The 11,639-nt window shown below is 44.0% G+C and overlaps 1 protein-coding gene across 1 annotated transcript in view; it reads left to right on the top strand.

The window, feature by feature from the left end:
- The first annotated feature begins 986 nt into the window (after positions 1-986).
- Positions 987-11,639, top strand: part of LOC146762364 (uncharacterized) — a 47,797-nt gene continuing 37,144 nt past the window's right edge. The window contains exons 1-2 of the mRNA XM_085553857.1: positions 987-1,011; positions 2,021-2,442. Coding sequence (XP_085409983.1) covers positions 987-1,011; positions 2,021-2,442 — 447 coding nt within the window. The remainder of the gene's footprint in view (positions 1,012-2,020; positions 2,443-11,639) is intronic.

The following is an 11,639-nucleotide window of genomic DNA, read 5'->3' as shown; positions in this document are numbered from 1 at the left end:
CTAAAGAATGAACTGAACTTTGGTGACGGCAGAGGAACAAGACAAGGAACAAATTTAACTTCAGCATATTTATTTTTATCTTTTGCAACATGTTGGGTGGGAAGGATGGGACACAACGAATTCAAAGGGGTCTTTAAGAGAGGATGAATAAGCCAATCCTTCCTCTATGGCTGCCGTCTCTCTGTGTTTTGTCAGCCAAATGCTCTCACTCACCACAAGTCCTGTTCAGACAGAACTGGAAAATTCCACACATTTATCCAGGATTTTATTCTGGGAGGGACGCAGATCAGAGGCACAGTGTGCACGTCAGCATGTCAGCATGTCAGCACAGTAGCTTTGTCCAGGAAAACGTGATGTCAATCAAGAACACAGAACCACAAATGGAACAGAATCAGTGTTATGGCATTTGATGAACTATATTGTTCATATATGGTGATATTTAAAGGGAAATTCATTCATCAGCTTTTCAGTTCACTGAATTCTGTGTCTACCTTGGCACACCAATAAGCAAAATAAAGACATGAAGAATATCAGTGTTATTGGTGCGTACACAAGAGGAAACAAACTGAAAGAGCACCATGTATTGTAACACTGCTCATTGGTAACATAAAGCTGTAAAATAGCCCCAGTATTAAAAGGCAGTCAGTTGCTACCCAAGGTTTTTGGAGGGAGGAAAACAAAAGCAGAGTGGTTTTAGAAGTGGTTGTTGACATAAGTTTTTAATTAGCACTTTGACCTTGTTATGGTGCCTACCATCCACCCCAGCAGGGTATATCGTACCTCCTCAAGGCTGGTGGAATGTTGACAGTCTGCTTTTAGGCTCCAGACGTCCTGCTTAACTAAGAACAAAAACCTTCCCAAGAGAGAATGTCAGTTTGCTGAGGAGTTTAATTTAATTGCTGAAGGCCCAGAACTGACAGAGCTCATACAAAAATGATAGCGATGGGGTGAAAGAGTGGAGACAAAGGAAGTGCTGAAGCGCTGAAATGATGTTATCTCGGGCAAGACAAGGCAAGTCAGCAAAGTTAATTATTTGCTGCTGGTTGGCCAGATGGCCCTGGAGTTTTATCAGAAGTCCTCTGCCCACTGCATTGCTCTACAGGTCTGCATACAAGCTTTTCATCTTCTGTAAAATACTAGAGAATTCCAAATAAAGGGATGGAGGTAAACTTCTGTTAAAAGAAAAGAAGAAGAAAAAAGAGATATCTACAATAGAAGGAGACAGCAGCATTCCTGCTGTTATGAGACAACAAATGAAAACACAGCCTACGGTGAGTGATGGGGTGAGCGATCCAAGGCAGCTTTGAAAGACACAGACATCAGGGTCTATCTCCAGGGCAAACAGGTCAGGCCTGCACTTTGAGAGGACAAAAGCTTGGGCCCTGGAGTGGGGAGCCAACAGCCTGACATTGGAGGCCCCTGGGGCCGCTCTGTGGGAACCATGTTTGGGAACTGACCTTAGATTGTCTCTGGGCCATCAGGAAGAACAAACCGCTACGAAACCTGCTTTAAGATGTAAAACACTGCTACCAGGTAAAAAGCAGCGGTGCTGAGGAGTGTGGATATTATACTCAAAGGTCTTCATAATAGAAATGGAGGCCACACATCTTTTAATGAGCATGACAACAAAGCAAACCATGGTTGGTTATGCAGATATCTACAGCTCAGGATTATTGCTGATGTTCATACTCAGTCATACAGTTTCTCAGAGGTTCAGCTCCGGTGTCCCCCTCCCTTTTAGCACCAGATGTAACCGTGGGCAGCACAACGTTACACTGCAACACCAAAGAAGGCAGCAGGGTCTGTCCGCACGGTGGTGCAAAAAGCTGATGGCAATGGCTTGCCATGGGGTAAGGTGCAGCAAGGAGCACCCTGCGGGGTCAGACCCCCTGGGCACGCTGCTCCTCTGCCTCCGGGTGCAGCAGCAGGAGCCCGGGGCTTGTGATTATCGCTCTCATTAGGGAGCTCGTCATCGTGAGCACCGAACAGCCGTCGAGATCAGGTGCTGTTTTCATTTGAGAACCGCCCGTAACAGCAGTAGTTAACAGCGCTCTACAGCTTGTAGGGAGAGCAAATCGCTTCTGGGACAGTGTTATCTGCTTCGGGACGGACCTGTTTCGTTACAGGGAGCTGCTCCAGGTACACAACACCGCGCTGGGCGTTGAAGCAGCCGAGCAGCGTCGCTCCCGGGGCCGGATCCGCGCACGGCCGCGGGGCCATTCAGCCCAACTTCCCCCTCCCCGCGGCAGGAGGGGGCCGGACGAGGGGGCGGGAGCCTCGTGCCGTCGCTCCGCCGCTCAGTGCGGAGGGACTCCGGGCGTCTGGCGGCCGAGCCGTGCAAAGCCGGGCAAAGCCGCGCTGCCTCTCCTGCATGGCCGCGCCGTGAGGGCCGGGGGAGCGCGGCGTGGAGCTGAGAGCCGTCCGTGCAGCATGATGCGCAAGGTAAGAGTCGCCACCCGGGGAGGCTCGGGGAGGTGGCGGCGGGGCGGGGCGGGCCGGCCGGCAGGGGGCGACACAGCTCCAGCCGCGGGGGGCGGCGTTGCCCGATTCCGGGCGCTGTCCATGGTACAACTTGTGCTCCGAGAGGCCGCTCCCGGGATGGAGTTGCCGTGGGCGCTCCCAGCACGGTCCTCAGTAGCCCTTCCAAGTCTCTAGATCCAGGTGGGAACAGGCTGTAACGTGGTGCTGATGGTGCAGCAGAAGCATTAGCTAAAGAACAACTCGCATAACTGTGTCATTTTACACCTCTGGCACTCCTTCGCCTACCGGGAGCAGTGCAGAGATTATCAAGATCTGAGAGGACGTAAGGTATCTGAGCCACGTTTCACTTGCATGCTTCATTCACAGTCTGCCTAGGGGTGAATCTAACTTTGAGGGTTGCTCTGCCCTGGCAGCCTGTTCTGTGCTGTGTATTCAGTGACCTGCCTTTTCCAGAATAACCTCTGTGTGAATTCTAGGCCACTCGCGATGTTCCTCTGTTGTACCAGAAGTAGCACAGCACAAAGAGAAGTTGCTCTAAGCTAAGTTTAGCTCAGAAGTGGTAAAAATAGTAATCCCTAATTCTTAGAGAACACCTCAGGGCTAATGAAGGCTGAGGAAAGAACCTTCTAAGAGAGGGAGGCTCCCTTTAGGAAAGGTAGCAATAAATAAAAAGAGCAGCTGTACACCTCGCTTTGGATCACAAGTGCCCAATCCACATTTTTGTTTTGGGCATCTCAATGGAGAACATTCCTACTGAGTTCATGGATCAGGTCCTTCACATGTCTTAGTAAATCAGTAGTCGTGCAGTATACAACAGATCAAATTAGTTTCATGCCTTGGCTCTCTGGTCTAAAGTATGAAACCTCTGTGTCGGCTTTTTGTCTCCTTTTCATTCTCTGTGGTTCCAGAGGAGGGTCTTTCACTTGTGACTTAGCATCTTCTTTTTGCTTTTATATCTGTTGGGAAGGTAAAAACCCTGGTTTTTTTATTCTTCCTTCTGCTGCTTGATGTTATGGTAACAAGAGGAAGGCTGACATTTGGGAACTGTCTGACTTTGCTGTCCCTAAATGCACTTGATGCTTCATTGATTACTTCAAAAATTGATTACTTCAAAAATAAGCTGGAGAGAACTGGGCCAACGAGACACAAAGCTGAGATGCTTACATTGGGTTTAGTATGGTGAGCAGCTCAGTGTTCAGTTCACACTTTCAGTTTTCAAGCACCGTCTGTGCTCATAAAGGAGCAATAAAGAAGAATCATTTCAAACACCTCAGAAGCGTGATAAAACCCTCTGAGGAAGTACTGAGTTTTGTCTCTTCAAGTGGATCAAAATAGTTAAAGATGACGTAGACATTTGCACATACTTTATGCTTGTACAGATAGATACACATTTTTAAGAACACCATTACATAGTATCTTGGTGCTACAGCTGGGTTTACAGCTCACCTCCACTGAGGTTGGTCCACTTGACCTGATTGTGGTTGAAAAACCTGATTCTTTTTCTTCCACGTGCCCTTCCCTTTTGTTGTGGTTTAACTGGGCAGGTGGCTGAGCACCATACAGAAGTTAGTTCACTTCTCTGCTTTCCAGTGGGATGGGGGGAGAGAACTGAAAAAAACCACTGAAGCAGAAATGGATTGAGTTAAAATTATTTACTAAGATAGAGGAAATGAAAAGGATAATAGTTATGACTACATACATATATATAAATATATATGAGTGTATATAACAAGCAGTTGCTCACCACCCACTGACTGATGCTGAGCTGGCCCCTCAGAGAACAGGAAAGAGCAAGATGAACTCCCACTCCCTTCAAAACTCTCCTTCCACAGGATGTTATATGGCATGGAGTATCTTTTTGGCCAGTTTAAGTCAGCTGTCTTGATTCTGCCCCCTGCCAGCCCTTCGTTAGTATGAGCTGAGAAAACTGGAGCAGCCTTGGCTCTGTGTAAAACTGCTTAGCAGTAATTATAAACATCGGTGTGTTATCAACATTGTTTTTCTCCTAGAACCAAAACACAGCATCATACCAGACACTCTGGAGAAAACAATTTAATCCCAGCTGAAACTAACACAACATTTCACTCAATTTCATATCAGTATGAAAGAATGAATGCAAATATTAGCAGGAAGGAAAACCCTGAAGTTGGTTTTGTGGGTTTTTTTGGTTTTTTTTTTCTCCTCTTTTTACACATTTCCCTCCCCACCATTCAAATGAAATAGATTGGCATTTTTGTTCATAGGTGCACTGTCTGCTAGGCAGGGTGGGAAGGTGGTGACAGAGTTAAGAGAGGAGTGACTACATTCCTAAGCAATGAGTGGCAAACCAGTTCTTCGAACCTTAGCGTTCTTACCTCTTTGAACTTGTTGCTTTCAGTTTCTTTTGCCAGATGTATGTGTCTTCATCTACCACAGCAGAGGGTAATTATTCAGCCCAGACAGTCATTCAGCAGATCACTGAAGTACGTATTAGACATAAATTCACACTGGCTGATTTTATTCTCCCCACTGTGTATCTTGCTCATCTTCACCAGGGATCACGGAAGCCCAATTCACATGTCAGATTCTGCTGGAGTTATTTTTTCAGACAAGACGTACCCGTGGGAAATTAGTAGAACTCAAACACATCAACAACGAATTATAACAGTATCTGGGGACAGCAAAAGGAAGAAATCACTATACCGGGAATATACTGAAAATCCAGGCTGGTCTAAATAAAATGCATAATGAAGATGAAATTGTGTGTTACTTCAGTTTTTATTAGAAGTAATTTAATGTTCTTAGATTTGTTAATGTTCCGACTCCCAGTAATCAGTAGTTACGGTTATAGATAAAAATGAGGGGAAGAAAACAGCCTGCTTGGTAACGCTGTGTTTAATTCATAAGGCAGTTAGGAGGGACATACATATCTTGACAGGTACGGTGCTAGATCTTGCTGTAAGCTGTAATCACAACGTATTCGAGCAGAATGAAGGATTTATTTTTAAACAAGTTGTCTTTGTCTGTTCTCTACAACTTGTAGTGCAGAAACTGAACATACTGGGATAAGGGGAGTGGGTGGCACTGTAGCTCTGCAGCGGAGGGAAGTGCCCTTTTGGTATTTTAAGTTACTCAGAGATTGTCTTCATAGCACCGTCAGTCAAAAATGACACTTCAGGGCTGAGGTAATAAAGAGATTTTCCTTATTCAGCAATTTCAGAGGCTCTACTATGTTGGCTGCCCTCCAGGAATATAAAATGTGTTAGCAGTTAGATGCATGAAACAGATAACTTCGTACTTTAACAGTAATCTAGCTGAGCTAACACATAGGCAGTTTAGCTGGATAAGACACAGGCCATCCTGAATTGAGGGAGTACTGAGTGAATTCTTGCTCCAGACACAGCAGTGAGATGTGAATACAGGTCTCCTGCCTTCCCACTGGGCTGTGGAGAGAAATGGGACAAATGGGGAATGGAGATTTCTGCTACAGCTTGGGCAGGCTGGCACTGGGAGGGTTCTGGCAATTCTCACAGTGAAAACACAGACACCTGGAGGAGTTTAAGGGCCTAAAAGATCACAATGTGTGTGAGTGAGAGTTTCAGTGGGATATTGGTGCTGGTTTGAAAGCATGAAAGATAAGAGGGTTTCCAGCTTTTGCCTTAAGTACTCCTGTTAGTTAAAGAGTTCTGTTTTCCCATCACTGCTTCTGCTGTTGGTTTGTGTGTGTTTTGCTGTGACTCAGCTGATCCATCTGTGCCAACAGCGTATGAGGCAAATATGAACGTGCTTGCATGCATTGAGAAATTCTCGTCTTAAAAAGCCCTTGAGGCAAGAAAGAGGCTCAGAAAGAGGCTCAGAAAGCCCTTGGCCTGCAGTTCCCTAGCAGCTGGAAGGTTTTCTAGAGAGCATAATTCCATGATTATCTTGTGCCTAGAGTCCTCCCTTAGCATCTGCCATTGGTCGCTTCTTCAGCCAAGATACTGGCGTGGATGTGGTGTGATCCAACACGCTCCATAAAGGCCATCACCACAGAACAGAGCCCTGTTTTCCCTGAGTTTGTGAGATACTGAACCTGTTAGAGTCATACACTTGGCTAAGCAGGTCAGCTGAGAAATGTTTTATGAGTCTAAGCTGAGAGTGTTCACATAACTTATGGCTGAAGCAGTGTGAGAACAAATAGAGGAAGATTAAAATCTCTTATATGTGTTGACTTTATTGATCTAAAAGCAGTAGGATTTTTAGCAAGTCATTTCTTGTGTTAGTGACCTGGCCCTGACTCCTGCTCAGGGCCATGGAGGTCAGAGTGACTGTTTCCAGGCTTTTCCATTGGCTGTCCTCACCAAGATCTCCCTGGCCTCATGTTCTAAGCTTGTGACAAAGCAGAACTTAACACTACAGATACAGAAGAGGGCAGTTAATACCTATATATATATGTGTATATATGTATATGCCAAAAGTCTCCAAGCAGACGTGGAAAAAAAAAGGCACAGATGTGCTGATTCACCTTTTTGCTTGGGAACGGAGGGAGGGAGTTTTGCTCCTTCTAACAAGGGTAATGATAAATTGGTCTGCCCAGCGATAAAACTGCGATATCAGAATGTTTTTTCTTGTTGTCTGTTTGTTTTCATTGCTTGGGGATACGGCTGTGCTGGATTGAGTGGCCAAGTAAATAGAATTAATAGGTTCACTGTGGGATGAGTTTTTGATGAAGAAGCCACGTGTCACTATGTTTTCCTGTCAGTCTTGTCTGTGCAAAAATGGATTTCTACAGTCTGCCTCTCTAACACATAGCAGAAATTGGCACCGATGGTTTGTGTTTTTGCCTCCAAGGCTGCCTGTTTCCTCTTAGAGAAGAAATGACTCCTGCTCTGGTGAGAATGCTGCCTGCTGTTTCTGCCCAGAACTCTGATCATTAACACCCCTCCTTAATAATTCGGCCGAGATTGAGCAAATCTGTGTATATCATGGAATGCTGTAAGAATGACCAGATCATTTGATACTGAATTTCATGTAATTTGATTGCAACTGAGGTCTTCTTGAGTTGAAATATTCAGCTTACAGATGGACACTACCACTGTGTGGTAGGACTTCTTGGCCAAATATCCCACGTGTTTCAGACCAGGGGATTATTGTGAACCGTGACCCTCTCTAAATCTGCACTGATTGATTTTCAGTTGGAAACTGCCGTGTTCTTCTGTTCTGTGCGCCATTTTTCTGTGGTCGTAGCTACGTTTTGCAAACAGTGCCAAGCATTCAAGGCATCTCTTCCATGCCATCCTAGAAGGTAATTTCCCTCCTTAGAGGACAAGTGGCACCAGCCTGTAAATCCTTGTTATAATGATCACCCTCTGGATGTGGGGTGTGTGTCAGTGGTTTGGGTTTGAGATTGATTCAACAGGTGTGCTCTTCTCACTGGCATGTTGGCCTGATGTGTGATTTGCAGGCAAATTTGTCTGTTCTTTTTCTGTTGTGGTCTGTCTTGTACAAAAGGAAGAAATCTTTTATCTTCTTGAATAATAAGTAAGACTTTCCAAAACCTCTGATATTCTCCAGTTGCAATGTGAAAAATGGATAGGGGTCACCTTTTCTGCTGCAAAGTCTGTGCATACTCTGACAGATCTCATGGAGATTCAGGACCTATAAAATGAAGACACTGGCTCGTTGGTCACAGGTTTCTTGCTTCTGAACAACTGATCTGCAGCTGTCGTGTTTAACACAGTGGAGCCTGACCTTGAATGTCAGAAGCCATTTTAGAGAAAATGCCTCACTACCCCACAGTATTTTTGCCAAAGATGTTTTAATAGAAAGCAGAGTTTTGATGTTAAAAAAACAACCAAACAAGAAAACAACAACAACAACAACAAAAAAACCCAACTCTGCAGAAAATGTATTGCTCCTGAACATACTGAATTCTCCCTGAAAATACAGTTGAAAAATAACTTAAAGCTCATTATTCATAGAGGAGAACCAAAATATTTTCCCGAAGGGGAAAATACATATTTTTCCCTAATAGCAATATAGTAATAATGCTTGTTAATTTGATTCAGGTATTCTGCTGTTTTGTAAATAACCCTTTCCATCTGTTTTTTTCTGTTTTGTTAATATTCATCTTGGACATTCACTATCATGTCATTATTTATAACTGAATTGGCAAGTCCTTCTGTAGTTCTTTGTCTTTTCCAGAAGCACTAAAAACTACCCCATTAGATGTTCTCTTCATCTTCTTTTTGTCTTTCTGCTTATTTCTGCAGAGATGAATAAGTACACTTCTTAACACATCTCACTTTTTGCCAAGATATATTTTCAGGTAATACAATTAAAGCTCCATTAACTGTTTCACAATGAAATATCCCCTAGTGGCAGTTCTTTGGTGCTGGCCAACTTTAGTTAATGACTGCAAATGGGTGTATAATACGTATTGACTTGCTCAAAATTAAAAGAGGATTTTTGACCTTTTCCTTGCTATTTGACGTGTAAAAGAAGCCCAAAGAGCCATCTCTTTGGATACTTCTTCCTCTGCTTTTTACCATTTAGATTCACTTCATTCTTGTCATCTTGCAACTTAGATTTTGGGGCTAATTCATATTATTTTGTTGAAAGCAGCACCGATTGTATAGGTTGGTGATACCTTCATAGCAAACGGGTTCCCTCTGGCCTTTAATAAGAAAGAATTAGGGCATGTTTTCCAAGTTTATTTATTTGATCTGGTCCCAACAGAGGTGCTGGCCCCCACCCTGCTGCAAAATGAAAGTTCCACAGCTTTGGTTGATAACAGAAGGCACATTGTCCTGTCAGATAATTAGCTTTCCTTCCTACTTTTAATGTGTTGCAAGAGGATAGTTTAACTTAGCCCTACAACAGGTGAGTTTATTCAATTGCCATTTTCAGGTATTAAAAAGTAGGGGTGCAGCTTTAGTAGCTGAGGACGTGTATCTACCTAACTGATTCTCTGGTAATTCACACTTGCTTGGAGAAAAATACATATTTATATCTCAGTTGCCTGTCTTGCCACTTCCAGAGGTGAAAGCAAGTAGTCAAGACTTATGTATTTGGCATCTCTGCTGACAGACACTACAGAAATTGAAATAATGAAAGAAAAAGTTACTTTCATTCAGTATGTCTCTTGCAGAAATACAGTGATGGAGAATGGTGGAGTCTAGAATCACTGGCAGTGGCTGGCAAGCTCATGTAAATCCTTGGGCGGGTTAAGTTCTGTTCTCGGCTTGGTGCCCAGAGTAGGATGAGGGGGGCAGGAATGGGGAAGGATGAATCAGTTCTGGTGTTTTGCAAGATTCTGCCTTCTAGTTCAATATTGTCTTGTTTTCTTAGCCTGAATTTATTCCTGACAGGTGGTGACAGAATGTTTTCATTAAAGAAATGCTCATACCTTCCTAGAATCATAGAAATCAAAATCTCTTGTGGCAAACTGGTAATCACACTGACTAACAGACAGATTCTCTCCACTAGTTCTTTGAGCTCTGGAAATCCTCTCTGCTGTACAGTAGCACTCAGCCCCAGTGTCCACCAGCACACATAAGCCGTACCTTTTGTTCCTCTCCTTTGCCCACCCCTGCCCCCTGCGAGCAGAGCTGCCTGCACTTGGCATGTTCACAGCTGCCCTCAGTCTTTCCATGTGCAGCCGTAATACTGTGGCCAGGCTGACTTCTTCAGGGGCTTCATGCAGAGCCAGCATCATCCAGACAGATCTTAGCACTACTTGGCTCCCTATTGGGCTGCAGTGTGGGGGCAAAGATGAGAAGGTCTGTCTGCTCCTGAGGTGGGAGGGCAGTCAGCCAGGGAGCCATTATTTCCAGTTTGAGGGCCATTTGCAGGGACCATATGTGGGCTGGATCTCTGCATACAAGGCAAGAAAGTACGTCTGTCTGATGGGTTATCAACCAAAGCTGGAGATGTTTTATTTTGCATTCTGCCGCACTGTGCAAAGGCATTGAGTCTGAGGGGTCTTTCATGAAAGAAATGGGATTTAATGAAAAGAGTGAGTGTGAGAAACATCCGCTACCCATTGCAGCCCAGTGGCTGCAGAGAAGATGGAGCAGCACTGAGAGCCAGGGGAGGGAGCAAAGGCCCTGTGACTAGTGCCTTGTGTGCCTGTCTCTGAGATATAATACACTGTTCAGATGCTTTTCTGATAATGGGCTAGGAAAGAGCTAAACAACTTACTTAAAATCCTCTAACCGCTAAGAACTGACTCAGATTCATGTATCACCTGTAAACCTGCCTTCCTGAAAACAGAGCAGGAACTGATGTCCTGATTTTTGCTCATGATCTATTTTCAGACATTCTGGTAACCAGCAGGATGTGCTGGTACCCAAGAACCAGGTTCCTGTGATGCTTTTGCATCTGGCCCTTTCCTGAGAAAACAGTGACTGATTAGTGAAGCGCTCTGTTTCTTTAATTGTGTGTCCTGTGGTTTTGTTTCCTTTCCCAAGACTGCCAGGCAGGTACTAGCAAGGATGATAAGTGAGTGTGATGTCGTAGTAATTGTGTGTTTCTGTATTTGAGATAAACATAAGGGAATTGATTGCTCTGTGCAGTCAGTCTTCCCAGGCTATGGGAAGGCATATGCTGTGCTCACTTTGCCTGAGTATCTTGCATTGTTACAAGAGACTAAGGACTAGTTAACTTTGTGTCACATTTTGTAGTACTAGTTTAAACTAATTGAACTGATTGCCTTCTGGGCTCTCACTCCTCCTAAAACCAGCTGATAATCAGTGCCTGTTTAAGTTAGACATTAGTAAAATGCTGTTCAGCTAAGCAACTTGGAAAATGTAGCAAATGGTGCCATTCTGCGTGCCTATTCAGAGCACAGAAAATCAATCTGCTTCAAAGCTGGAGCACTGCCACTTGATATGTTGTTTTCTAGCAGTTTCAGACATAAAGCAGTTTACATTATAGTTAGCATAATCATGCTGTCCAGGCATCAGCATATAAACTGCACAGATTATGCTAGAGAATTACATTGTAGAAATACAGATGGATCTGTTTAATGAGGTACAAAACCTATTTTGCATGAAATTTATAAACCTCAATTACCCATATGCCACAAGGGACAAATAATAATTCTGATTCTTAAGCTTTCAGAAAATGGAGGGAATATTCAACATGAGAAGAATTAAGAATCACAGCCTCATGTGGGGCAAAGCAAAGCTTGGATGATT

Source organism: Coturnix japonica, chromosome 1, assembly GCF_054131305.1.
Source record: "Coturnix japonica strain WE chromosome 1, WE-NBRP24, whole genome shotgun sequence".
NCBI lineage: Eukaryota > Metazoa > Chordata > Aves > Galliformes > Phasianidae > Coturnix > Coturnix japonica.
Note: the sequence above shows the minus strand (reverse complement) of the source record. Positions and strands in the feature narration are given on the sequence as shown.